The sequence below is a fragment of the Dipodomys ordii genome, unplaced genomic scaffold (genome assembly GCF_000151885.1).
Source record: "Dipodomys ordii isolate 6190 unplaced genomic scaffold, Dord_2.0 Scaffold9, whole genome shotgun sequence".
Classification (NCBI taxonomy): Eukaryota; Metazoa; Chordata; class Mammalia; order Rodentia; family Heteromyidae; genus Dipodomys; species Dipodomys ordii.
Window position 1 is genome coordinate 9,817,884 of NW_012267225.1, and position 26,474 is coordinate 9,844,357.

A 26,474-nucleotide genomic window follows, 5' to 3' on the forward strand; every position below is an offset into this window, starting at 1 on the left:
GCTCCAAACACCAATTCCACCTGATAGTAGAACTTGTAAGTCTACAGATAGCACCTTCTGGGTGATCTCCAGCCACACTCCTTTAATAATGTCCCTGGTATCCCTTTTCTCCTTCCTTATAGATGCTTCAAGGTACAAGGGACTGTCTAAAAGGCAAAGCTGACCACATGCCCATTCCTTAGGCAAACAAAAACTCCATTCAATATTCCTGATGATTAAGTCCCCTTGAAAAGCCACTTAGCACTCTTGAGAAACATTTGCCAGAAGTAATTTTAAAAACAAAAACAGATTAGAAATATAAATGGAGATTAATAATGTGAGACTTTCAGAGGATACAGGCTCCCATCACTACTGGAGGCAGGGGAACGTGTATCCTCTGAAAAGTGGACTATTAGTACATAAAAAAAACCAGATAACCCAGCTGAATGGCACTGTCTCTCTCAAGTAGAATGATCTTTGTCAAAAAGAGAATCTGCAGTCATTAGAGATCTGCAGGTTTCAATGATCAATCTGCTGTTGACAAATTAGTTTTCAGCTGAACTTTCAACACCATTCATTTAGAAGGGCTCAATTCTGAATAGCCCAATAGCTTTATTAGCTGAATAATCTCAAGGTAATTACTTAATCTCTATGCCTCAAATTTTTTATTGGGAAGATGGGAGATACTATCAGTAAAACAAATTGAAATAATGCATTTATTATTACCATTAAGGGATGCTGAAGGAAGTCTAAATAAGTCCTTAATAAAATGGGCACTTATTATTATCAGGTATGGCTAAACTGACTTCAAGTCCCAGGGCAGTCTAAGAATCAAGAAATCTGGGCTGGATATGGAACTCAGTGGCAGAGCATGCTTAGCATGTATGCAACCCTGGTTAACCCCAGTACAAACACAATAACTAAGACATTTCTTAAAGATATTAATGCAAAATTGATTTGAAAGCAAACCTGAATTTCATTACTGATATTACATATACTTCAAGACTTCTATGTTTAAAAAGTTTGTCTAGCACAGAGCTAAACATCAAGACAAAATTTGCATTTCCACTATTGTTCCAGTTCAAGAGTTCCATTTTTAAGTTCCAATGCTCAACGTTCTCTAGCGCTACAATAAACTGCAAATCCCAAATGCACAGTCTCAAAGTCATGATGGACTTTCCAGGTGTTTGTTTCAGATACCTGTGTTTGCCAAGAACACTGCTGGAAGCTCTGCCACCTACCCTCCACCTCAATGACTTTCCACAACTCTTAGTTTGTAAATAACCTAAAGGTATTGTTGAGCCCCACACTTATCATGCAGCAACTCTATTACCAAACCAGTTCACAACTGAACTTCAAGCAAAATTTAGAAACCAAGTACTATATTTATGTAAATATCACATCTTTGAAATCTGACTGCTCTAAGAGAGGTCCTTGGTCTTATGACAAAGATGCTTCGGTAGTATAATTTGGATGCTAAAGGAAATAACTAAAAAAAAAAAATTGCTATAGATTAGGTAAAGCTAAAACCTCAAAAAAATTCTACCCTTATATGGTTTATAAATGCCTTCAATTTTTTTTCTTCCAAACAAAATCTGAAAGGGTAAATTACAGATAAAACTTAAGTGTCCCAAATGTGAAACAAAGTCTTGACATTGTTAAAAATAAACTGGCAAATGAATGCATTCTAACAAATTTTATGTTGAAATAAAATACAGCAGTTTTTATTCCATAACAGTTTTTATTCCTTTTTGATGAACTGCACATTATATCAGAAACATTATATGAAAAACATTCTATCAGAAACATTATATCAGAAGGGGGCTTCTAGTACATTAAACTAACATGTTTCAAATGCCCAATTTCCTTGCTTGAATTCAAAATTACAAATTTAACTTCTTCATGTTAAAGTTACACATGCAGTGATTTTAAAATAATATTTATAAGGAAGTATTTACCCAAGTTATACAGAAAAGGACAAGTAAAAAGGCAGTTGAAATTCTTAAGAAACTTTTTCTTAAATAAGACTGCCCATGGGTGTCCTCTGAGTCCAAAGCTATTTAGCACTTACCTGAGAAGTTTTGGTACATTTCACTACCTTTAGAAATTCTGTGGATATATAACTTAAGACTACAAAATCCAAATGTTGAGGTAACTAGAAAATAGTAAGAAATAACTGGAAAATGATGTTTTTAGCATAAAGTCAATCATCCACGTACCTGTTTTTGATGTGATAATATATTGCAAGAGCTACACTGTAAAATAAAATACAGGAGTTCAATGTTTCATGAATGTATTTAAGATTTCTTACATTATGTGCTATCAGTCTGAATATCAGTATTTAAAATTTTAAATAAAAGTCAATTAATCTGAAAAGTCTCATTTCATTCAGAACACTCATCAAGAAAATGCACTCTTCAAATTAAATCATTCTGATGTTCACTCCTAGGAATAAGGAGACTTTTTTATGGAAACAAAAGAACACGAAGCAAAATTTAGAAACCAATTACTCTATCAGAAACTAAGTTTTCTCCAATTGTAAAATATAAATATAGGCACTATATAAAAGACAGATGGTACAAATTAAACACCTTTAGAAATCTCCAACTCTTTGTCTACTGATTTGTCTACTCTCAGCCAGAGTTTAAGGTAAGCCTGAACTACAGAGTGAGACCCTGTCTGAAAACAAATACAGTAATATAAACAAACTGATATTTTAGCAAGCCATGTAGTAATATCAGCCTCTGAAGACTAAAACTAACTAAATAAATATTCCTTTGCTAAAAGATAACTACTATTAGCTTAAGCTATATGCCCATGAACAGGCTTAAATTTTCCTTACGCCAATGCTGACATTTCTTTCTTACCTTAGGAATTACTCCTCAAAAACACAGTTTTAAATGGCTGATAATGCTACATTACAATTTTAAATAATTTACTAACCATTCCCTTATTATACAATATTTTTGTTATTTCTCTTATTTATTTTTGTACTACTGGGTTTGAACTCACGGGATCTAGCTTGCTAAGCAGATGCCCTGCCACTTGAGCCACATTTCCTACCAGCCCTTTTTGCTCTGAGACAGGAGCTTTCTTTTTTACCAGGCAGGGCTGGACAGAGATCCTCCTATATTTTACTTCTTGCTGCCTGCGATGACAGGACCATATACACCCAGCTTTCCTGTTCAGATGAGTTGATGACTTGTGAATTTTTCCCCATGCTGGCCTGGAACTATGATGCTTCTAATCTCAGCTTCCTGTACAGCGGATGGCCTAAAATTCAGCTAAGGTTGATCTTATTTTCAACAATTATGCTTAACAGCACAGTGAAAAACATCCTCAGAGACATATCAGTGCTGTATTTCCACAAGAAAATATTCTGTAATTGGAATTCATAATTATAAGGCTCTCAATACATATTGCCAAATATACTTGCATAAAACCTATTAGTGTAATTCCCATAAAATGTTATGTTCATCTCACACACAGGTTAAATATTTCTCCAACTGAGTAGGAACATGGAGTATCTATGCCTATCAAGTTCTCTGTGTGAACACTTGCCACTATTTTTAAATTCCCTTTTTAAAAAAAACTGTATTTAGATCTTTCCAAATCTTTCTGTTTTACTTTAAAATTTATTGAGGTGGCCAGAAATTTTTTTGGGGGGGGTTCTAAGAATATAGCTAATCAACTATATAGGACTGTGTACTCTCAGAGCATGGAACGCATCACCAAGCAAGCCAACATTGAAACTGGAGCCCAGACCACAGACTCCAAAGAGCTCAAATGTTTGTCTGTGACTTAACATAACCTAGCTACTCTTGTTCTGACACCAAGTTCATTATTCTTTATCTATTCAACCAAATCATTTCAGCTAAGTGTTAAAAATACTCAAAAACATGTGGTAACATCCTTTTTCCTAATCTCTCCAAATGCATCTAAGCTGATGAGGAGACTGTTAGTTGGGGTGAAAGGGCTTCAGAATTCTAAATAGTATCATTAGGTTTCAAAGTATTTTCATGTATATTAATAGTCCTGTTTCAGAAATAGAAGGATATTACCATTCTTGTTTTATGAATGAGAAAACTCAGATTCAGACATATAATCCTGTTCAGTTATATAATGCTTTTGTGACCTCTGGTTCTACCCTGTTGTCTCTGGAAAAAAGGGAGAAGTGTTGCTTTGTTCTTTAATAGTCATGTTGTGCTGACTGCTTTCCTAAATCTAATGTTAGATTTAAATGGAATGTTTCATGTGACTGGCTTTAGTATGGTGATTGGTTTAGTATCCTTAACTGATTAGGAAAAAAAAAACACAAAAAATAAAACACGGTTCTTGCTTTTTCCAATAAAGAATATGAGAAAAGACACTAAAGTCAGGCCAACCTGGGTCCAAAACCTGGCTCCTTCACTTACAAGGGTTTAATTTCTTCACTATAAAATTAAGACAATACAACCTTGAGTTGTTATTATGATCAAATGAAATACAACATATAAAATCATCTTAAATATAAATCTCAAAAAGTGAAAGCTTCAATCATTTCTAAAACGGAAACGTATTAATAGGTTTGTTGGCTTCTGCAGCTTGGCCTCAAGATGGAGCAAAGACAGTTACTCTGTGGCCAATTCCCTCTCAAACATATGTCCTGGACTGTGAGGGCACTACAGATAACCCAGGCACTGCATGTTTCTACAGGTCAGTTTTCTGGGGAAAAAAAGGGCAGTCAATGGACAAACGGATCAGTCCCAGGCTTTCAGGTTTACTTCAAGAGCCCAGCCTCAGAGATCTGGTTGTTTCTGCCATGTCCTTGGTAAAAGGGCAAGGCTGCTTCAAGGACAAACTAGAGCCAAGCCAAGAAAAAGAATTCATCTTAAAAAAGGGTTCTGGATTTGGGTCTGTTCAAGTACTTTGCCACATAGCTAGGAAGGGAAAAAAAGCTATTTTTCTCCCCTTCCCCGGCACCACTCACCCACCATCAAAATAAAACAAGTAGGCACTGCACTTGCCTTATTCTTGCCTAGAGGTGAAAGCAAAGCACATGACAATCCTAAGACTTCTGAGATCAAGAAAGGGTAGTATCCAGGAACACAGAAGGGCAACCATGAAGATCAAGTGGTCAGTTATCTGCTCTCTGACCTCCAAGGCAACAGGCTACAATTTTCCACTGTATGATGAGAGTTCTCCACATTCCCCACTTTACTTTGATCACCACTCCTGTAACTGTTACAGGATTTTCCGGAGAGGAACTGGCTATAGAAGCATGCAGGAAAGCTGGCAAAATCTAAAATCATACTACAGCTGTTGGCATTAGAGAAAAGATAAGAAAATCAAGTTCTCGTAATAAGAAATGTCGACAAATAAGGAGGCACAACTCATGTCCAGACTCTTTTTTTTTTTGGTCCTGGGGCCTGAACTCTGAATCTGGACGCTGTCCCTCAGTTCTTCAGCTCAAGGCTAGCACTCTACCACTTGAGCCACAGCTCCACTTCCAGTGCTGAGGAATCAAATCCAGGGCCTCATGTACACAAGGCAAGCAACACTAAGCCACCTTTATTTCCCAGACTTTTATACTTCTTTACTTAGAACTATCCTTCAACCTTTCACCTAACCTCCAGTTCGAATTTACACATCTGTTTGATAACTTGAGCAATCCTCAATTTTGGACTGTCACCCCCAAATTAGTACATGAATCTGTTAGAACTCAAAGCATTCTCTCACAGAAACAGGTTACAGCTGGTATGAAGAAAGCATGGTCAGATCACAGGTGCTTATTTATGCCAGTAACGAGGCTGAACTACATTTTTAATGGTTTTTTATCAATTGTAATGTCAGGGATGGGACAAACTGTTCTTGGACTGAAGGAAAAGAAATTTTTTTAAAAAGGAAAATAGTTTCCTTTCTCATAGGTGCTGGGTAAGGTTAAGGCAAAGTTGTAGATTGTGTAGGAGGTATCTTCCTATCTCTGTTTTGAACATTCATATCTCTTTTGATGAAATATTTCCTTCTTCTTAAAGCCCCAGATGGAGAACTCTCCAGGCCTGCCCAAAACAATCTACAAGTAGGACTGAGTAGAAGTCAACTGCTCTATAGGTTCTCTGAGGCAGACAAGTACTAAGAGCCACTCAAAATACACAAATCTTCTAGGTTTTCCACTACTCTCTCCAACTCCAACTGAGCTAATTTAGAAAAATACTGCAAAGAGTCACTGACTACCCATTTTCCAGCAGTAAACCAGCCTAGGCTAGTGAGTGGTTCAGATGAGGTCACTACTCAGACCTGACCTGTGCAGTAAGGACACACCTCTTCCAGCTGTTATCCGTGACTGTTCGGATTTATACCTGCTCATCACTTGCCATGCCCCAAGGGCTGGGGCAGCAAGGAAAGAGGAAGCTACATTTCTGTTTGCATCATGAAAGCACGTAGCCCCTTTAGCACAGAAGGAACTCTCTTATGAAGGGACACATCCACTCAGTCTCCTCCAGTGGACACTGTCCATAGAAGCTGTTCCCATTGCCTTACTAATGCTTCTAAGTCTGAAAAGTCTGTCAAATAAAAGAAATCACTTCACATTTAGAAATTTCAACACTTATTTCACATGCTAACATGTATTGTAGTTAAATGAGTACTTTCCTGAACAAGTATAAAAGTAAAATGTCCCACATTTCTCACAGTTAGGTCACTGACCAACACATGGAGATCTCTGAGATTCCTACCAGAAGTAGTTGCTGTGGGTGCTGATGGGGCATTATAGTGAAAACCAGTGCTCCTTGACTCCTCAAATAAGGAAACAGAAACTCTGAAAGAGAAAGGATTTGACCTACATTCCTTCCTTCCTTCCTTCCTTCCTTCCTTAGTCCTGTTTTAAATTTGGAATTAAGGCCCCATGTGCAAGATCCTACTAGGAAGAGAACCAAGGGCCATCTCTCAATTCCAGCAGATGTTTTAACATGCCAGGGGTCCAAGCTTCAACAGGAAAAGCCTCACTTTATTTAGAAGGAGAAATATTAGCAGCATTGTCAACATGGCTTCAATCAAAAGTGAAAATGCAAGAAGCATTCACAAAAATCAAAAGATTTATTTTAGATCATCTGTACTTGAAGTAATTTAAGATAATGGGTCTTTTTATATCAACAGTAATAGGCACAAACATCCCAAACACCTGACAACTATCAAAGCCACTTTTTAATTAAAAATTCCCAAATTGTCAATGTTCCCCCTGATCCACACCAATCACCCCCAAACCCTATAACCAGCCAGCTTACACATCAAGAGAAAGGCATAAGTATAGCATTCAATTAAAGAAAACTCTGAATACCCACCATTTAATTGTATACTTGAGGTTTGGTTGACTGACTGTGCTATCATCTAGGAAAATAGTGGAGCAGGAGCTGTATTTCCTTGCTATTTGTCCTGGAGGATGCTAGAAAATAACAGCAACAAGACAAAGACAATTACTCAGGGCTCAAAATTTTTTCAAGGAACATCACCCCTACACATCAAATTCGACCACAAAAAAATGTCTTGATGAGAAACGTTAACACTAATACTGGCAACAGAATAAAAACACTTTATTATAAGCTGAAGTTCCTTGTCCTTCCACATGCAGGTTACCACCACCACTCTGGGACCCCAACCTTCTTCACTGGGAGAACAATATACTGTACCTTTGCAATCAAACAAGTCTTTCTAAAGTCCATACAAATTATATGTCTGGTCCCTAAGTGAAGCATGGAATACATCACTCACTATGCCAATGAAGGCTATGAAATCAAGTTGAGAATCCACTATACCAATTTCTCTACTCATGAGGTACAGCTAACCTAGAAGCCAAGATTTATTTAGTCTCCTGGTTAATCTACTTAAATTTTAACAAGGGAAGTTATAAATAAAAATATTCCATTGTTGGTGGGAAAATGCAATTTTTTAATTGTAAAGGTGATGTACAGAGGGGTTACAGTTAAATAAGTACATTTCTTTTTGAACCACGTCACCTTTTCCCTCATTTTCTCCTAGTTTTTCCCTCCCAACCCCTTCCCTCACAAGTTGTGTCGTTCACTATTCAACATAGTTGCTAGTGAGTATCACTGCTGAATTAGTTCACTCTTTGTCCTACCATTTCTCATTTCTGTACTTCCATTTATCCATCCCATATAGGATAAATTTACAAAAGGTACAGAAATAAAAAACAGTGACAAAAAGGGAAAAACAGAAAGAAAAAAAATACAAAAAGCAAAATAAAAAACCTCTTGTTTTTATTTCTTGGAGTTCATTTCAATAAGCATCATTTTATATGGCCATATACACATAGCTATTGAGCCTTTGTGATCTTCTCCTAAGAATATCCTCTTCTGGTCTTAGTGTGTGAATGTTCATAAAGCTCTGTTTAATTTATCATGTGTAAATGTAACTTTTTGTTTTTTGCAATCCATTGTGTTAACCTGTAGATTTATAGACACATTCTGATTTCTACAAATGAAGGAAACTACTATACTTCTTTGGGTTTCACTTACTTTAATATATTTTTTCAAGTCTTTCCATTTCCTTACCAATGAGGCAGTGTCATTCTTTCTGATGGAAACATAGAATTCCATTGTGCGTTCATGCGTGCATGTGTGTATGTGTGTGTAGGTATGTATATACCACATTTTCTTGATCCATTCGTCCACTGAGGGTCATTTGGGCTGATTCCATATCTTCGCTATAGTAAACAATGCTACAATGAACATGATTATGATTATGCTGGTAGCTTTAGTGTGGCCTGGTTTGTAGACAATTGGATAAATGCCCAGGAGTGGAATTACTGGGCCATAGGAAAACTCTAAGTTTAGTCTTTTGAGGAACCTCCACACTGCTTTCTAGAGTAACTGACCAATTCTACGTTCCCACCAACAGTTTAGTACTGTTCCCTTTTGGTTTTCTTCATAATGGCCATTCTAACCAGGGTGAGGTAGAATCTCAATGTTGTTTTGATTTGCATTTCTTTTATGGCCAGAGATGTTGAATATATCTCTTCATATGTCTGCTGGCTATTTGTACTTCTTCTGAGAAGTCTCTCTTTAAGTCTCCCTGTACCTCCTCCCCCCACAGACATGGGGCTTGAATTCTGGACCTGGGTGCGGTCTCTGAGCACTTCAGTTCAAGGTTAGCACTGTACTACTTGAGCTACAGCACCACTTCCAGTTTTCTGGTGGTTAATTAAAAATAAGAGTCTCAAGGACTTTCCTGCCTGGACTGGCTTTGAATCATGATCCTCAGATCTCAGCCTCCTGAGTAGCTAGAATTACAGGTGTGAGCCACTCATGTCCAGCTCTCTTTAAGTCTTTAGCCAACTAACTGGACTGCTGTTTCTTTAAGGATGTTTTGGTGGATTTAATTTCTTGAGCTCTAAAAATATTTTAGATATGAGGCCCTTCTCCCAACCAGAGGGTTATTTATCTTGCTATGTCCTTTAACATGCAAGAAACTCTTCATTTTGATGCAATCCTATTTCTTCAGTCTTTCTTTGACTTGTTGTGATTCTGGATCTTAGGAAGTTTTCAACAATGCCAAAGAGCAAATCCTAGTGTTTCCCCTATCCCTTCCCATAATATTTTCATTGTATTTGGCCTTATATTGATCCATTGGGAATTGCTTCTGCTGCAGGGTGATATAGCTTCAGTTTTCTACAACTGTATAACCAATTCTCCCAGCACCATTTGTTGAAGAGGCTGCCTTTCTCCCATCCTGTGTGTTCTGTTTTTTGTTTTGTTTTTTTTTCTCCTTTATCATATATTAGGTGGCTATGTGACTGTGGGTTCATTCCTGGGTCTTCTATTCTATTCCATTGGTCCTTAGGCCTTTTATTGTGCCAGTACCAAGTTGTTTCTATTACTATGGCTTTGTAATAGAAGTTGAAGTTTGGTGCTGATATTCCTCCAGCACTATTCTTCCTGCTAATGAATGTTTTTGCTATTCAGGGTCTTCTATTATTCCATATGAATTTTTGGACTACTTCCTCTACATCATTTAAGAATGCTGTTGGATTTTGATGAGTATTATTGAATCTGTAGATAGCTTCAGGCAACATTGCCATTTTCACAATGTTAATCCTAATCCAGGAGCATGGAAGGTTTTTCCATGTCCAAAATGTATTTTGAAGGGGAATACTGTTTGACGCTTTTTAAATACAACCAATGGTTGATCCTTTTTTTATTATTATTATTGTGAAAATACCGTACAGAGAGGTTACGATTACATGGGCAAGGTAATGAGTACATTTCTTATCAAGCATTGTTGCCTCCTCCTTGGTTTCCCCTTCCCATCTCCCCTCCCCCCATCCCCTCTTGCGCCAAAGTTGTAAAGTTCATTTTCGACATAACATCATTTTTGACATAACATCTTGCCAGTCCTGGGGCTTCTTTTGCTCAAGGCTAGCACTCTAGCACTTCTGGTTTATTCTGTTTATGTGGTACTGAGGAATCTAGCCCAGGGCTTCATGCATGCTAGGCAAGTACTCTACTACTAAGCCATATTCCTAACCCCCAATGGTTGATCTTTAGTATACGTAGGCACTCTTATGACTGGTTCCTTTATAAGTATACAAGTTTTAAGTTAGAGCCACTTCTGAAAGCCTATGGTAAAGAAAATAGAATTTAAAATATACAATGATGACAGCTAATCAAATGCCAAGTAGATTTTTGACAATCATTTGGGAATTATGATTTGTAGGCAACAATCTGGATATTTTTGGGTCATTCAAAAGATTTCCTATTTGTCTGATGTTATGTTGGCAGTCTGCAATTCTCAGCAATGAAAAGAAAACTAAGTCCTTAGGAATCATAAAATTTCCTGCCTGACTGCTCACCTACTAGGTAAGACTCTTAAGATACAGAATTTGTGATTTCAGTAAACAAAAAAAACCTTTAATACAATTAAAGACCAAATGCCCTGTTCAATGCTTTGACATTTATTTCTTACGTATTAGGCACCTTCTGTAATAAAATTTAAAAAGTCTTCATCAGCCTGAGAAATAAACATAATATCCTCTCAAAATGAATAAATACTAGTATTTGGTCTAACCAATTCCTTAAATCATAGCTAGAGGGCATTGCACTACCAAGTACTCTAATTCTCCCTAACCCTGGCTTTATATAAATAGCATGAGGTCAAAAGGAAACAGGAAATTTCAGGTGAGGCTTCTCTCCGGCCTTTTATCTCTCCTTATGGCCTACTCCCCGACCCCCCACTCCCACACCACCCTCACCTACCTCTTCGGGCTACATGAAACAATTGTATCGATGGTTTAGGGGAATTTAAGGTGGCATCACACTATATTACAACTGAGCTCCTACAACTGAGCTTCAGTAACTTTCACTGGTTCATTTTCATACTACTGCTGAGGATTCTCAAAAAGATTCAAAGAAAGGTCTTTGAGAAATGTGCATGAAGTGCCTCCCTCCTCCCCTGTTGCAGAACTGGGCATTGAACATAGAACCTTGTGCTAAGTAAGTACTCTTTATCATTTGAGCTAAGCCCCTGGCCCTCTTGGTATTTTGCTTCAGGGACACAGTTTTGCTAATTTAGCCCAGGCTAGTAGTGTCAAACTCATGATCCTCCTGTCTTTGTCGCCAGGATAGCTGGAATTATTGGTACGAACTGCCATGCCCTCTTCCTTATCTTTGTTGCTACCCAGTCTCAGTTCTTTTACCAAACTTTACTTCTCTACACACCTTTATATGGAATGAACTTTTCTTCTCCCTCTACACATCTTCTTAGGATTCTCATCCACTGTATAATGACAGTTGAACTAATATTCAACTTCTTTTTGCTTACTAATGAGCAGCTCTCTTTTGATCTAACCTGCCTGGCAGACCTCTTCACTAGAATCTTGCTTGTGGGTCCCTCATGTGGTACATGAATCTGTTCTTCCAATCAACTCAATGGCTTAAAAGCAGAACTCCACTACACTGCCTTTTTCATCATCTGCTATTGATTCTACCTCCTTGGTACCTTTAAAATCATCCTTTTCTCTGTAGTCTCCATCACTATCCAGTATTATTTCTCCCTTTTACCACCTGTCTCTTAGCTCAGTCCTCATTTGATGATACTGTCCTCATTCTATGAAGCAGAGCAAATCATGAGACTGTCCACTAAGAGGAGGGACACTCACTCCCTTTTCATCTCTTCATATGTACCACTCACTCCCTTTTTTCATACACACTGACCTTAATGATACCCAATTAGTTAACAGGAACAACATCACATTTATTTTATACAGTAAGAATCAGAAAAATGAGGTAACATTTCCAAGGTCAAATCTAAGACACCAGAGGCCAAATCTAGTGTCAAATCTATGACACTAGAGTGATGTCTATTTGACTCCAGTGTTTGTTTATTCCTATCTATAGAATCTCTATATTGCATACCCTAGGACCTTTTTCAAATCTCTGATGCAAGTCATCCTCCAGAACTTTGCTGATGGCCCTTCTAATGTCCTTCTGCTGCAACAACTGTCTAGGTTAAGTGTCCTTCTGTGAGCTCTGAACCCAGCACTGGTCCTCCAAAGTACTAAGCATTTTGCACTGTTACTTGCCATTTACTCACCCATATTCTGGCCTGGATGCTGAGTCTGGTGGGTAGAGACTGGATTTATTTTCTTGAATCAACAGGTCTATCCCTGGACTAGCAGTATGCTCATAACCCAGCCACCAACCATGGGAAATTTGTCTCCAAGATGGTAGCAAGACTCTCTGAGGCTGCAGTGACAGGGTAGCAGTGACAAGGGGCTGGCACACAGCAGCTCAGGGCGAAGGCCCGTTTACCAGAATCAAGTATTCAAAGCTAATTTGACAAAATGCTCCAGAACTTGGGGTCAAGAGCAGAGCTGCAGTCAGAGGCCTGGTGGTGTTCCGTGAATTGTACTGTCACTGAGCAGCTATGTAAATACGGGCAAGTTACTCAGGGAGACTGCTACATCCTGCCTGTGGGGGACAGTCTTAGTTTACACCTATTGACCCAGAGTAACCAGTGAGAGTACACCCTTTCATACCCTAAAACACCCTAAATAGGGCCAGAAATTTTAAGGTCACCTTAGGCTTACCCTCCCCAATATTTACCTGGGAGATAGAGAACAGAATGTATTTCTCACATTGAGGACCAAAGGGACAATACATGCCATGATCACTATGATTAAATAACTTAGTAACACTCAAAAGCCTCTGGGCTTTAATGTCCCATTTTCAATGACTGAATGAAATGGTCCTACATCTCAGGGCTTGGCAGAGGCAAATAAAAAAGCACTAAAATGAGATGTTAAAGAAAAAGGTGTGTGCAAAATTTGTCCTTTTTCTTGGATTTTTTTTTTTTTGGGGTCTGGCAGTAGGGCCTGAACTCTGGGGCCTGGGCGCTGTCCCTTAGCTCTTCGGCTCAAGGCTAGCGCTCTACCACTTGAGCCACAGCGCCACTTAATTTGTCCTTTTTCTAAAAGAGCTATGCATGAAATCTTTAAAAATCAAAGCTCATCATCTTCTTTGTTTTCCCAATTCAAAGGAGGGTAAACTGTGAGCCTGATAGAGAAGATGTCCCAAGGAAGGAAAGTAGTACCAGTGCTCTTTTACTATTTTACCTAGCTGAAGGCCAGATATGCACAAGCAAGCACAGGACATGGGTGAGCAAAAGCATGGAAGATGAGGAGGAAGAGACTAAGTGCCACACTCAACACCTGCTACCTAATGGACACTGGTTATATGTATCTAAAGAATCTTGAGGGAGCATGTTGACAAGCCTTTTAACTCATCATGTAGTCATCACTGGCGTTCTCAAGTATGTGCAAGCCCAGAGTGCTGATCAGCAAGGCAAAAGCCTTGATAAGGACAATATCCTCTCTGTGGAAGTCACTGGGCTAGGAAAGAACAGCACCCTCATCTTTAATGTAAGTATGTTAACTAGTACTCTGCAAAAGAGAAAGGAATAAACAGCTTTTAAGAATATCAAGTTTTTAAGACCAAGGAAAGGCAGAAAGTAGCCATGGAGTTGATAAGAACAAATTATTCTGCAAAAAACAAAAAAAAAAAAAAAACCACAAGTCTGGATATTAACAAAACAGGGAAAATGCCAATCTTGAGGCCGAACTCTGCTCTTTTAATTCAAGAATGCATCATTATTAAAAAATCGTATTCATATTTTATTTTAACCCAATTTAAATTTCAGCCTCACCACAGCTCCACGCATTGGCAAGTGCTACTCATTATAATCCCAACTGAGAGGTAAAACCTCGAAATACCATTCTAGGTGTGATCAAAGGCTGTAGTAGTAGATATGCCCCCCTACGCTCTATGTATCCTCAAAGGGGATTCTCTCCAGAACTTTTCTTCCCAGTTGTGGTTTATGCTAAGGTTTATACTGTCTGAATTTGTTCTACAGCTAAGAAAGAAAAGAGAATCATTTTCCAAAAGAACATTTTCCTAAATTATTAAAGCATGTTTTTCTGATGGGTTTTGGGGGTTTGTTATATTGTGTCACTTGGCTTTTATACTCAAGGCTAGTACTCTACCACTTGAGCCACACTTCTACTTCCAGCTTTTTGGTAGTTAACTGGAGATAAGAGTGTCATGAACTTTTCTGCCCAGGCTCATTTGAAACCTCAATTTAAGAAACTGATACAAACCTGTAATTCCAATTTCCTGGTTATGTCTGTTAAAAGGGTCTGCAAGTGATACAAGTTACATACTTGATATCAACTCCTTTCTACTGATACTATTTGTCACTAAAAGGAGTCTAAGGCTCCAGGAAAAACAGCTAGTTTGTGATAAGAGGAAGGAGGTGTAAGATGAGCCCAGACTATCTTATTGTGCTAAAAAGTAAATGAGTGCTTAAAAAGAGACAGGATGGGACTGGGAAGATGATTCAGTGTTTGCCTTGCATGCATGAGGCCCTGTGTTCAATTCCTTAGCACCACATAAGCAGAAAAGCCGGAAGTGGTATTATGGCTCAAGTGGTACAGTGCTAGCCTTGAGCTGAAGAGCTGAGGGACAGCGTGCCCAGGCTCAGAGTTCAGGCCCCATGACCGACTAAAAAAAAAAAGAGGGAGGGGGACAGGAGACTATACACAGAACTAGTTTGTGGAAGGAAATGCAATCATCTAACTCTATGTCCAAGTAAAATAGCAAAACTACCACCGAAAAAAACAGAAATCTATGAGTCTATACTGCAGATGGACAGAGATGGATAAATGGACAAGTAGAACAACAATTTTTTTTTTCTGAGAGCAGAAATGCATAGTGACAAATGTATCAGGTAGTAGGGCTAGAAAAGTATCATTTTTTAAAGTATCATCTTTTAAATGAAATAATAGACTGACTCAGGCAAGCATGGTTAGTAGACAGTGAATCTGATAAGAACAGTTTATCTCTAGAGTCCTAAACTGTCTGCCTAGAGACTGCTCATCAGATGCCAAGAAGAAAACCGGCAGACATACAATGGAGAATCTGGGCAGTGCCTTATATAAAATCAAAATCAGCATTACTTATCAGGATCAGACAGAAATTACACACCTACAGATATGATACATTGAAAATTGCAAAATGTAGATTCTGGCTGTGAATGGTCATCTGAATCCTTCAGCAAATTTAAAATGAGAAGCAATATTCTGCTAAAAACAACCTACTGGCTGGCTCTGCATTCATGAGTGTCAATGTTGTGAAAGATAAAGGTAGAAGATCTGCTCTATACTAATTAACAAGGGGCAATATCAACTAAATGTGCTATATGAGACCCTGAAGCTTAAGCAAAGCGTTAAGCTTAACTTTTAGACACTTAACCAAAAACAACTCTATCAATGTTAAATTCTTGACTGAAAATACTATTGTGTTTACAATAAAGAACAATGTTGGGCTCAGGTGATACTCACTGGGGCATTGGAGGGCAAAGGGGCATGATATAGGCAAATGACTCAGGATAATTCAGAAAAACTAATGTATGCTCATGACCAGAGGATGAGTAGAAAGTAATGCAACTCTGATGTTAAAATTGTTGAATCTGAGTAGAGTATCTGTATTATTATAACAAATTTTTGAAAACACCAACACAGATACTGGGGTGGATTCTCTGCTTTAGAGAGAAAAGTCAGTTTAAGAACAAGTCTTTCTGACAAAGTTCCTGCTCCAATATCTACTTCAGAAGTCCTTGAGCAAGTGAAGAAGCTGAGGGCAGAGAGTAGAAAAGTGAGGAACAAGATAACATTGTGTGGCTAGCTAAAGTGCCTCAGTGGGGGCTGGGAAGATGGCTCAGTGGCAGAGTGCTTGCCTTTCATGCATGAGGCCCTGGGTTCGAATCCACAGCACCATATAAGCAGAAAAAGCAGGAAGTGGTGCTTTGGCTCAAGGGGTAGGGGGCTAGCCTTGAGCTGCAGAGCTAAAGGACAGAGCCCAGGCCCAGATTTCAGGCTCCATGAACCATAGAGGGGAAAAAAAAAAGTGCCTCAATGTCTGGCCAGTGTGAGGAGCAGCTGTGCTCCCTATGTTCTTAGTAACAGAACTGCAGCAATGGAACCAGGAAGTTAAGACTGGGATAAAACAAAACATAATACACTGAAAAATGGCAAAACTTGGCACAGTGACCAAGTATGCTTGCTTATTCCAGAATGAGAGCTTACCCCATACAGAAAAGATGAGTTTCAGACATGGCATCTCCTACAAAGAACATGAATTTTCTCAGGTAAATCCTAACATCAGCATAGTAATAACCCTTTCATGTGAAGCAAATTCTCCTGTTAGCTAGCTTTAAAATATCTTTATAGGCCATTATGCATTGCTAGTGCTATATGCTTTATCCTCATCACTAGAGAGAAAGGGTGAGTGAAAGAGGAAACATAAAAGGTCAGAAAGAGAAAGCTGAGCCATGGATTAAATTCCAAGCACTACAGAAAGAAAGCTGTGGGGAGAGGGGGGAGGGCTGAAGATCCCATCATACATTTACACTGCTTATGAAATAACCAGTACCTTTAAAGACCTGGCATTCTATATACTTTTTGTCTGTATCAGTGTTTTTGTGTGTATGATATTTTTATTTCTAGATATTCCATGAGGGAGGAGAAATTGGAGGTAAAAGACTAAAACATCTACCCCATTTCAGTAAGCAGAAATAAATCAAACAGAATGAGTGGCCACAGTTCCACATTATCTGACGTTTGTTTTAGTAACATGTGAAAAAAAATCTACATTTTAAAATTACTGTTTTAACTACTGTATGAACTAGAAATCTTACTAGATTTTAAATTAACTGAAATTAATTTTTGTTCACTTTCCACATAGCTATAGTGACACCCACATAGTGGATAATTTTCTATTAAAAGCAAATTTCATAGAGGCAGAGCAAGATTTAGAATTTTTTTTTAATATCAGTTCCTGGGTTTCAGTCATATAATTTCTTTACTTTTGTAATTCTCAGATAAAGAACATAATGAGGGGCTAGGAAGGTGGCTCCGTGGTAGAGTGCTTGCCTTGCATGCATGAGGCCCTGGGTTCAATTCCTCAACACACATAAGCAGAAAAAGCCAGAAGTGGCGCTGTGGCTCAAGTGGTAAAGCGCTAGTCTACAGCTGAAGAGCTGAGGGACAGTGTCCAGGCCCAGAGTTCAGGCCCTACAACTGGCAAAAAAACAAAAACAACAACAAAAAAAGAGTATAATGAGAAAAAATACCATTTACAAAAAGTCCCATTCCTATCTCACTCAAAAAGGCAGAAATCAATCCAAAATTGAACTATTTAAGAAGAATAAAAGCTACTAAAGTCAGTAGTCTTCAAAGGAAGTAAACAAAACATACTTCTCCTAGGGAATCCTGGTCTTATTAATTATAAAAAAGTATATATATATATATATATATATATATATATATATATATATATATATCCATACTTGAAATAAAGAAAAACTTCATCAGTTTTGTTACAGATTGTGGAAAGTTAAACTGAATTTACCCAATCTACAATGAGTAACATCAGTATATTTCTATCTTGTTGTAAATCACCTTCAGGAATTATGACCCAATCTAGGAGACAAGCGAACTGAGACAAGACTTTCCCAAGACTGCCCAGGACTAGGACTTGAACAAAGTTCTTTGGAAAACTAACAAATACCAGGAAGCTGGAACTTGAGGTGTCTGAGTGGTGATGTCAAGGGGTAAGGATTAGATGAATGAAGCGTGGGAGAATGAAGTCATAATATTCAATATGTGTGTGAATGTGTATACATACAATAGATAAATATATATATGAAACAAACTAGGAAAACTGAGTGGATAGATGGGATTAGAGAGATGGAGAACGATGAAAGGGGTGACACTGATCAAGATGCATTGCGTTCATAAACTAACATGTTGAATTGAAACTCCTTTGTACAACTACTTAAAAATATTAAAAGAAATAAAACAGATGTGATGGCATTGGTTAGATTTTCTTAAAAATACAGGACTAAAAATGAAAAGGGAAAAAAAGAGTGGCTGGTCATTCCATTACTGGAATTCCTTCAGTTTTTAATTAACTTCTTAGCATGGTAGATTCACTTTAGGTATTCTATCACAATGTGGCAGGAAGATGTCACAGAAAAATTATGCTATAAAAAGCATGAGTTTTCCTTGAGGTTCAGGGATGTTATCATACTGCAGGTGCCTACAAGGTTATAAAGTATAGTGTACAATGTATATTGAGAGATTTTCACATTATTTATTAAAGTAGCTACCTTACAAAAAATAAAAACTTCAGCGAACTTTAAAGGACAAGTTTTAAATATATTTGTTTACAAAAGACTTTACCTTTCATAATGTATCAAATTCTTTTCTATAACTGTTCATTCTAATTACATCTAAAAGAGATTTTGATTAGAATATTAATCTTTATAATTAACCTCAATTTAACTTGATACCAAATTTCCCAGACTATTTTATTCTGTTTCAAACTTTTAAAACTGTAATCAAGTTTTCAGAAGCAACCACACTTGTACTTAATCTTATTAAGTCTCCCAATCAAACCAGGCATCAATGCCTCATGCTTGTAATCCTAGCTACTGAGGAGACTGAGATCTAGAAGATAGTTAGTGGCTTAAGGTCACCCAGGCAGCAACTTTGATAGATTCCATCTCCAAAAGAATTAAACAGCAAAAAAGTAAGGCTGAAGGTATGGTTCAAGTATAAAGCGTCAACCTAGCAAGCAGGAACCTGAGGTCAAACACTGGTACTGTCCAAAAATTCAAAAACAGTCAATTCTGAGCCAAAGCCCCACTCCTCCAGTTTTTCTATAGCCCCTTTCCAATGTTTATACTCTCTTCACTTGTGAAACAATGTTTACTCTTTTCAGGGTTCACTGATTTCTCTCCACTTGAAGAGGTTCTTTGCCCTATAGTCAACATTATCTTTGGGAGGGTGAGTGATGCTCCTCTCCCTCTTTGTAGACTACCCAAAGCTGGAATGTACTAGGTGTACAGAGTCTTCAGGAGCTTGAAGGAGAAAGTGAAGAAAGAATAATCCATATAACAAAAGATAGAACACAAAAGATTCTTCAGAAACTAGGGAAAAATCAAAGACAACATTCCTTACAATGTGCATTAAAATGGGATGAGGTTATATAAACAAGGACAAAAAACAACCTGTCATTTTGAAATTCAATAAGGAATTAAGATTTTTTTAACTTGAGATTCATTTTCAAAAATTCATCCCAGATTGTCCTATAATTTTTTAATTATACATGTTATTTCTAACGTAAGGTAAGCATCTTATTCATAGGGTCTCACCGGCAAACATTTGATGAGAGCTAAATTTCAATTTTGGGTCCACTATTGACTTGGTTAACTTCTCTGTGTCTTGATTTCATCAGTAAACTGTGAATGATTCATGGTATAAACCTTGGATGACTATTGTGCTAACTAAATGAAATCAGTTGGAACAGAGCAGAGCCTAGCACACATGCAAAAGCACTCACAGACTGTACTGATAATTACCATTCACTCTCCTATTTATACTATTCCTAACTTGTTACACCCAAGTCCACAAAAAAAAAATACAGTGTTTTATTAGTCTACTCAACCCTGCAGAAATCTCACTGTGATTCTATTTTAGACAGCTATACAGGCAGACTTCAGTGGTTTGTATCACCATAGGCAGAACACATGTGCTTATTACAACCAGGTCTCTGTATGGATAGGAGGTCATTTTGTGTTCCAGGGTTGTGTATCATGTAAGATACTAAGCACAGGGCTTTCTTATCATCTGAGAGATCTCAGCAACTGTGTGTTTTCACTGGTCAATGGGAAAAGTTTCTGCTGAGGTGGATAGGCTGGGCTGACTTATGGTGAATAGCCTGAGTTAGAACACACAGGCTACCAACCTCAACCACATCCTAGTCTGTGGACCTGGACTTCAGTGTGGCAGGTGCCACACTATGTAGGACACGAAGCTTGAGGTTAAATGGGAGTATATGAAAATGATATACGAGTTAAAACTATGACTTCACATCCATCTCATTAGCCACAATCAGAAGAGAGTGGTATAGACAAACAATCCCACCACCCTCTCCTTTTTAACTACACTTTGAGTGGAGCTCCAGTCAGTAATGAGGGTAGCCTGACTGCAGTTTCAGCTCTGCTTTCCCTTGCAAGCTCTTTGCAGATATGCAAATGGAAAATGTTCAGGTGGATGCAGGAGGTAAGCAAGAAAGGAAGGATTTAGAAAATCAGTTTCAATGAGCACATAGCTAGATTTAAGTATATACTACAAAGACTGAAAATACTGCAAGAAAAAGGAAAAGGAAGACAGGCACAGCAATTTTCATTATACTTTCATTATACCATACATTGTCACACACATTATATCAGTAGTTCTAAATTTCAGAGTGCCAGGGATGAGGTTGTGAAATATATAAAAACAAGTATATGCACAAATATACTGACGTTCTGACAAAGAAATCACCAGTTCCTTTTCTTATGGGTCCCATACAGTGCCTCTATAGTGCATAGGCCCAGCTTAGGAACTCTTGTCCTGACTTTCAAGGGGTAGAGAATAAAATAGTATGGTCTTAAGTGTCTTTTGTTAACAGTTTTAGTGCCAAATAATTCAAGATTTGCAAATGCATATATGTGGTAGCTTTATAATCCTAAGACCAAACTTTAACAGGTAAGATACACCATTCTTATTTTCAGTATGAAAGTTTATAGCATACTTATTTTGATAGTTTTTCTACTTAATCATTCTAAATCTTGTGGAGAGGGTGACAGCAACTTGTCTGGTGACAGAGTTACCAAACGTCCAGCTAGTTTTAACTGCTGCTCAAGGAAGAGGAAAAAGATATCTCCAGGAACATACTGCTCCTGACTACCAGATGAGGGACACACTGCTCAGAATAGCCAAAAGGCTAGTGGTAACTTTTGAAAACACTTTGAGTGGAGTAATTAAAGTATTAAATATATTAAAGTATTAAACATATTAAATTAAGTATTAAATGTATCCTCATTTTGTTTACCCAAAGATGTACAAACATAACTAACAGTAACAAAAAAGAGTGAAGAGGCAGATAGCAACACACAGAAAGTGATTATATATTTGCTCAAATGGAACTGAGCTATAAAAAAAAATTAGGGATGAGAGTAAAATTTTTTAAAGATTAAAAATTTTAAAAGAAGTGGCTTTTATTTTGGCCCATGTGGTGTTTGCTGTGTACTATCCACACACCTCTTCCCATTAATAGTACTGTAAGGAGTCTAGAAAATCATTCAGGACTGTGTATAAATACCTCACCATGCCTGTTCAGTTATAAACTAAAATGAGAGTAAGAACATTTCAACATTTTTTCCACTCTTCTAGGCATTGACACACTACACAAAGCATTTTCACCTACCAAAGACAAGCTCATCTCACAGTCATCATGAAAAATACAGGGAGAGAGCTTCACTTACATGGTTTATGAAGAGACTCTTGCGTTTTTCTCTCACTGTGAAAACAAAAGATGCAACAGAAATGTTACAGGTTTGCTGGCAACCCCAGGCAGGTTACTGAGGACTGGGCCTCTATGATGTGGTCCCATCCACCAACCAGTGTACCTAGTTGCACATTTATTAAACACAAGAATATGGGATCTACACAATGCAGATATCAATTTGGTTAACAAACAAATAAATGTACGTCCATTTAAAAAGCACCCTCAAAATAACTACAACTAACATCCATTAAAGGACAACAGATTTCCATTAACTAAATGAAATACTGTTAATTGTAAACCTCACCAAATTTAAACACATTCCTTATTTAAGGTAAGAGAAATAGTAGGATTACGAATGTATAATCCAATAAGACCCATAAGTATCCAAATTAGATGAGTGAAATGTATGTAACTACAAGAATACCTATAACACAACTATGGAATTCTGGCCATGGAAACCATCTGTTCTACATGCTAGATGAATGGCCTGAATGAACTCATGCCTAGGCCAGCTGGCATCTTCTAACACTCCACCCCCAGGAGGTTGATAGGACTCCTAATAACAAGCACTGTTCCACCAACTAGCCTGGAATGTAGTATGTGGCTTGGTTTCCAGTGTTGCTCAGAATGGGATGCTGTGGCCCCAGGAACTAGAAAGAGCAGAGAAACCAGATGAACTTTTACTCACTCTATTGTGCTAACTTTACCATTTTTTTCCCCAGACTGGCTTTTGTGGGCCTGTACTAGTCTGTCAACACACTTTGAGTTGTTCAATGTGCAGAATACAAAGAATAGGCTTCCTGCAAGAAGATGGCATCTGCAGTCACTACCTCAGGACAACCAATTCAGTGTGCAAATGTAGTTTGTTACCTGAAGAAGCTTCTTCTAGCAGTCCATGCCCCCAAAGAACATTCAATGTTCTCTGAGAACTTTTCCTCTTTCCCAACATACAGTTCTTGGACTCACAGAGTAATAATTCTTTTCTCATTCTTGGAGCTATGGGTAGTATTCTCAGTGGTACACCAATTGCCTAGCATACACAGGACCCTGGGATGAGGGAGAAGGAGAGAAAGAAGCCAACCCTATCCTCTCCTTAATGACTGCTATCTCCCTATCTCAAAGATGTTCAATATATCAGGGCAAAAATCTTACAACTGGGTATATTAAAGAGTTACTAAAGGACAGAAGATGCCTGCATGGAGATGTCAGATACAACCATCACAGGATGGTTCTGTCACAGGACAGAGAGGTGAGTACTACACAGAATATGAGGCATTTGGGCAATGGCTGAAGCCAGACCAACACACTGAGACCATAGAGAAGGACCAAGTCTGTGATGCACAGTATAGAAAAAGGTAACTACTTTGTTCCAACTCCATATAATTATCTCATACTCAAACCTTGACCAAAGTAAAATGAGAAACTGGTCAGTAGCGCTAAGTTTTAACTACCATATATGTATGCATATTCCCCCAGGCATGTATGTGAATGTATGTAGGTATCCAAAATTCATTCAATGTGGGACTTAGCTTCCAGTGTTGAAATACTTATGCTCTGTAGTGATTTCCTGCTGTCTGAAATGATGAGAGTACTTTGTATATGGACTGTAAACCTGACAAGATTTCCAGCAAGTTCTGTAGATGATACTCAGCCATTCCTAGAGCATCCCTGTCATAGGCTTAGGCAACAGAGATTTTATGCTTCCCAAATATGAAAACCACCTCAAGGTCACCTCAACACTCTATGACAGTTTCTGCCTTCTAGAAGATAAAAGTTATCCATGGTTTAAGAAATAGGTTTCCTTTAAGAACTACCAGTTTCTAAAGATGGGCATGGTAGCACATACCTACAATCTCAGTACCCAGCAGGCTGAAGCAGGAAGACTTCAAACCTGAGGCAAGCCTAGGCTATTCAGCAAGATCACAGAGATAGACTTAGAGAAAAATAGGAAGGGAAAGAGGAGAAGAAGAGTTATTAGAAGTTCTTACAGAGGTATTATGAGAAGATTAAGAAATACTTAAGCAGCAGGGAGCTTGTGGCTCATGCCTGTAATCCTAACTACTCAGAAGGCTGAGATTGTAGGACCATAGTTCAAAAGCCAACCCAGGCAGGAAAGTCCATGAGACTTTTTATGTCCAATGAACCACCAAAACAGGCAGAAGTGAAGTTGTGGCTTAAATGGTAGAGTGCTAGCCTTCAGCATAAGCTCAGGGAAAGAAGCAGTGGTACTCACTAAACACTATGTTGAAAATGAACTATACAACTTGTGGATAGGGACAAGAGGGAAAAATTGGGAGACAACAAAGAAAGGGTAATACTGTCCAAAATATGATGTATTCATTACTTGACTTATGTAACTGTAAGTCTGCTGTACATCACCTTTATAATAATAGTAAAAAAAATTAAGTATCTCTACCTGACATAAAACTGTAAACCCTCTGTGAAAAAAGCCAAGTCTTCATTTCTACTTAGTCTGAAATATGAACATTTTTTAAAAATAACGTTCAAAATCCCAGGATTAGCACAAAAAAATGAAGGAAGGAAGGAAGGAAGGAAGGAAGGAAGGAAGGAAGGAAGGAAGGAAGGAAGGAAGGAGGGAGGGAGGGAGGGAGGGAGGGAGGGAGGGAGGGAGGAGGGAAAAAAGAAAAGAGAGAACATAGAAAGTGTTAAAAATTATTCAGCAGAGAAACACCACAGTAGAAAATAAGAATACTATAAAAGTATACGCTATTCTTGCATATCAGCTATAAGCACCAATTTCTGGGATGAAGCGGACTTACTTCCAAATACTCCACAGGTTCCCATTAGTATAGTAAAGAACAGTTCACTGTTACAAAGCTCAAGAATAGGAAAGGGGACCCCATTATACAAGACTTGGGCATTTTCTGCTTTCATGTACATAAATACTTTCACAGAGCTCTAATTACTTCAGAGTAACTGCCTCCCACCAATCTTATCTGAAACTCAGATAAGGTCCACTCAGATCCACTTACTCTAACAATTCTGCTTCTAGATTCTGCCTCTTAAGAATCTTCGTTGGTGGGGGCTGGGAAGGTGGCTCAGTGGTAGAGCACTTGCCTTGCATGCTCGAGGCCCTGGGTTCGATTCCTCAGCACCACATAAGCAAAAAGAAAAAAGCCGGAAGTGGTGCTGTGGCGGCTCAAGTGGTAGAGCGCAAGCCTTGAGCTGAAGAGCTGAGGGACAGCGCCCAGGCCCAGAGTTCAGGCCCCATGACCGGACCCAAAAAAAAAAAAAAAAAAGTTTAAGAATCTTCGTTGGGCTGGGAATGTGGCTTAGTGGTACAGGGCTTGCCTAGCATGCATGAAGCCCGGGGTTCAATTCCTCAGTACCACATACACAGAAAATGCAGGAAGCAGTGTTGTGGCTCAGTTGTAGAGTGCTAGCCTTTATCTGAAGAGTTCAGGGACAGAACCCAACGACCAACAAACAAACAAACAAAGGATCTTCGCAAGATGAAGTCTGCCACCTGAGAGTCTTTCTTTAAGCATGTCTTCTCAGCCCTAAATGAAGTGCTTATCTCCATAGACAGGAGGAACTCCTCTAATAATCACATTCTCACTAGGTGACCCATTTCTGATTGGCACTGAGATCAAGACAGACAGAGAATCTCGATGGACTAATTCTCTCTTCCAGGAACTGGAATTGAAGCATCCTCAGAAAGCAGATCTGGCTGGGTGCGAGTGGCTCAAGCCTGTTATCCTACTCAGGAGGCTAAGATCTAAGGATTAAGGTTCAAAACCAGCCCAAGCAGGAAAGTCCATGAGACTCTTTCTCTCCAATTAACCACTAGAAAAGTGGAAGTGTCACTGTGACTCAAACTGACAGAGTGCTAGCCTTGATCGAAAAAGCTCAGAGATAGCACCCAGGCCCTGATTTCATGCCCCACAATGGACAAAAAAAAAGTAACTAAGAAGTAACCTGACCTGGAAGCAGGTAAAATCTAGTATAATGAGAAGCACATCTTCACTGCATAGGAAAAAGTTAACACAGATCTGACTTCCCTTCATCCTGTAAACTTGGATTTAGGGACAAAGAAAAATTCACAAGTTGTTAAGAGATACTCCTTTACCACAACATTATCACAGAAGGAAATTTTCTTTAGACTTAAAAATACAACTTTCAGCCGGGTGCTGGTTGCCTGTAATCCTAGCTACTCAGGAGGCTGAGATCTGAGGATCCAATAAACCACTAGAAAACCGGAAGTGACACTGTGGCTCAAGGGGTAGAGCACTCAGCTTGAGCTGAAGAACACAGGGACAGTGCCCAAGCCCAGAATTCAAGCCCCACGATCAACCAAAAACAGAAAAACAAACAAACAAACTTCCAGCCCAGGAACTGGTGACCATCTGTAAGAGTAGCTATTCAGGAAGCTGAGATCTGAGGATCGAGGTTCAAACCCAGCCCAGACAAGAATATTTGTGACTCTTTTTTTTTTTTTGGGTCCATTCGTGGGGCCTGAACTCTGGGCCTGGGCACTGTCCCTCAGCTCTTCAGCTCAAGGCTAGCACTCTACCACTTGAGCCACAGCGCCAC

The 26,474-nt window shown here is 38.5% G+C and overlaps 1 protein-coding gene across 2 annotated transcripts in view; it reads right to left on the reverse strand.

Moving 5' to 3' along the window:
- Ccny (cyclin Y) overlaps nt 1-26,474 on the reverse strand; it is a 154,582-nt gene that overhangs the window by 26,565 nt on the left and 101,543 nt on the right. For both annotated transcript variants that reach the window (XM_013009362.1, XM_013009361.1), the window contains exons 3-5: nt 21,898-21,932; nt 7,299-7,399; nt 2,199-2,234 (exon numbers count right to left, since the gene is read on the reverse strand). In XM_013009362.1, the coding sequence (XP_012864816.1) occupies nt 2,199-2,234; nt 7,299-7,399; nt 21,898-21,932 (172 nt within the window). The remainder of the gene's footprint in view (nt 1-2,198; nt 2,235-7,298; nt 7,400-21,897; nt 21,933-26,474) is intronic.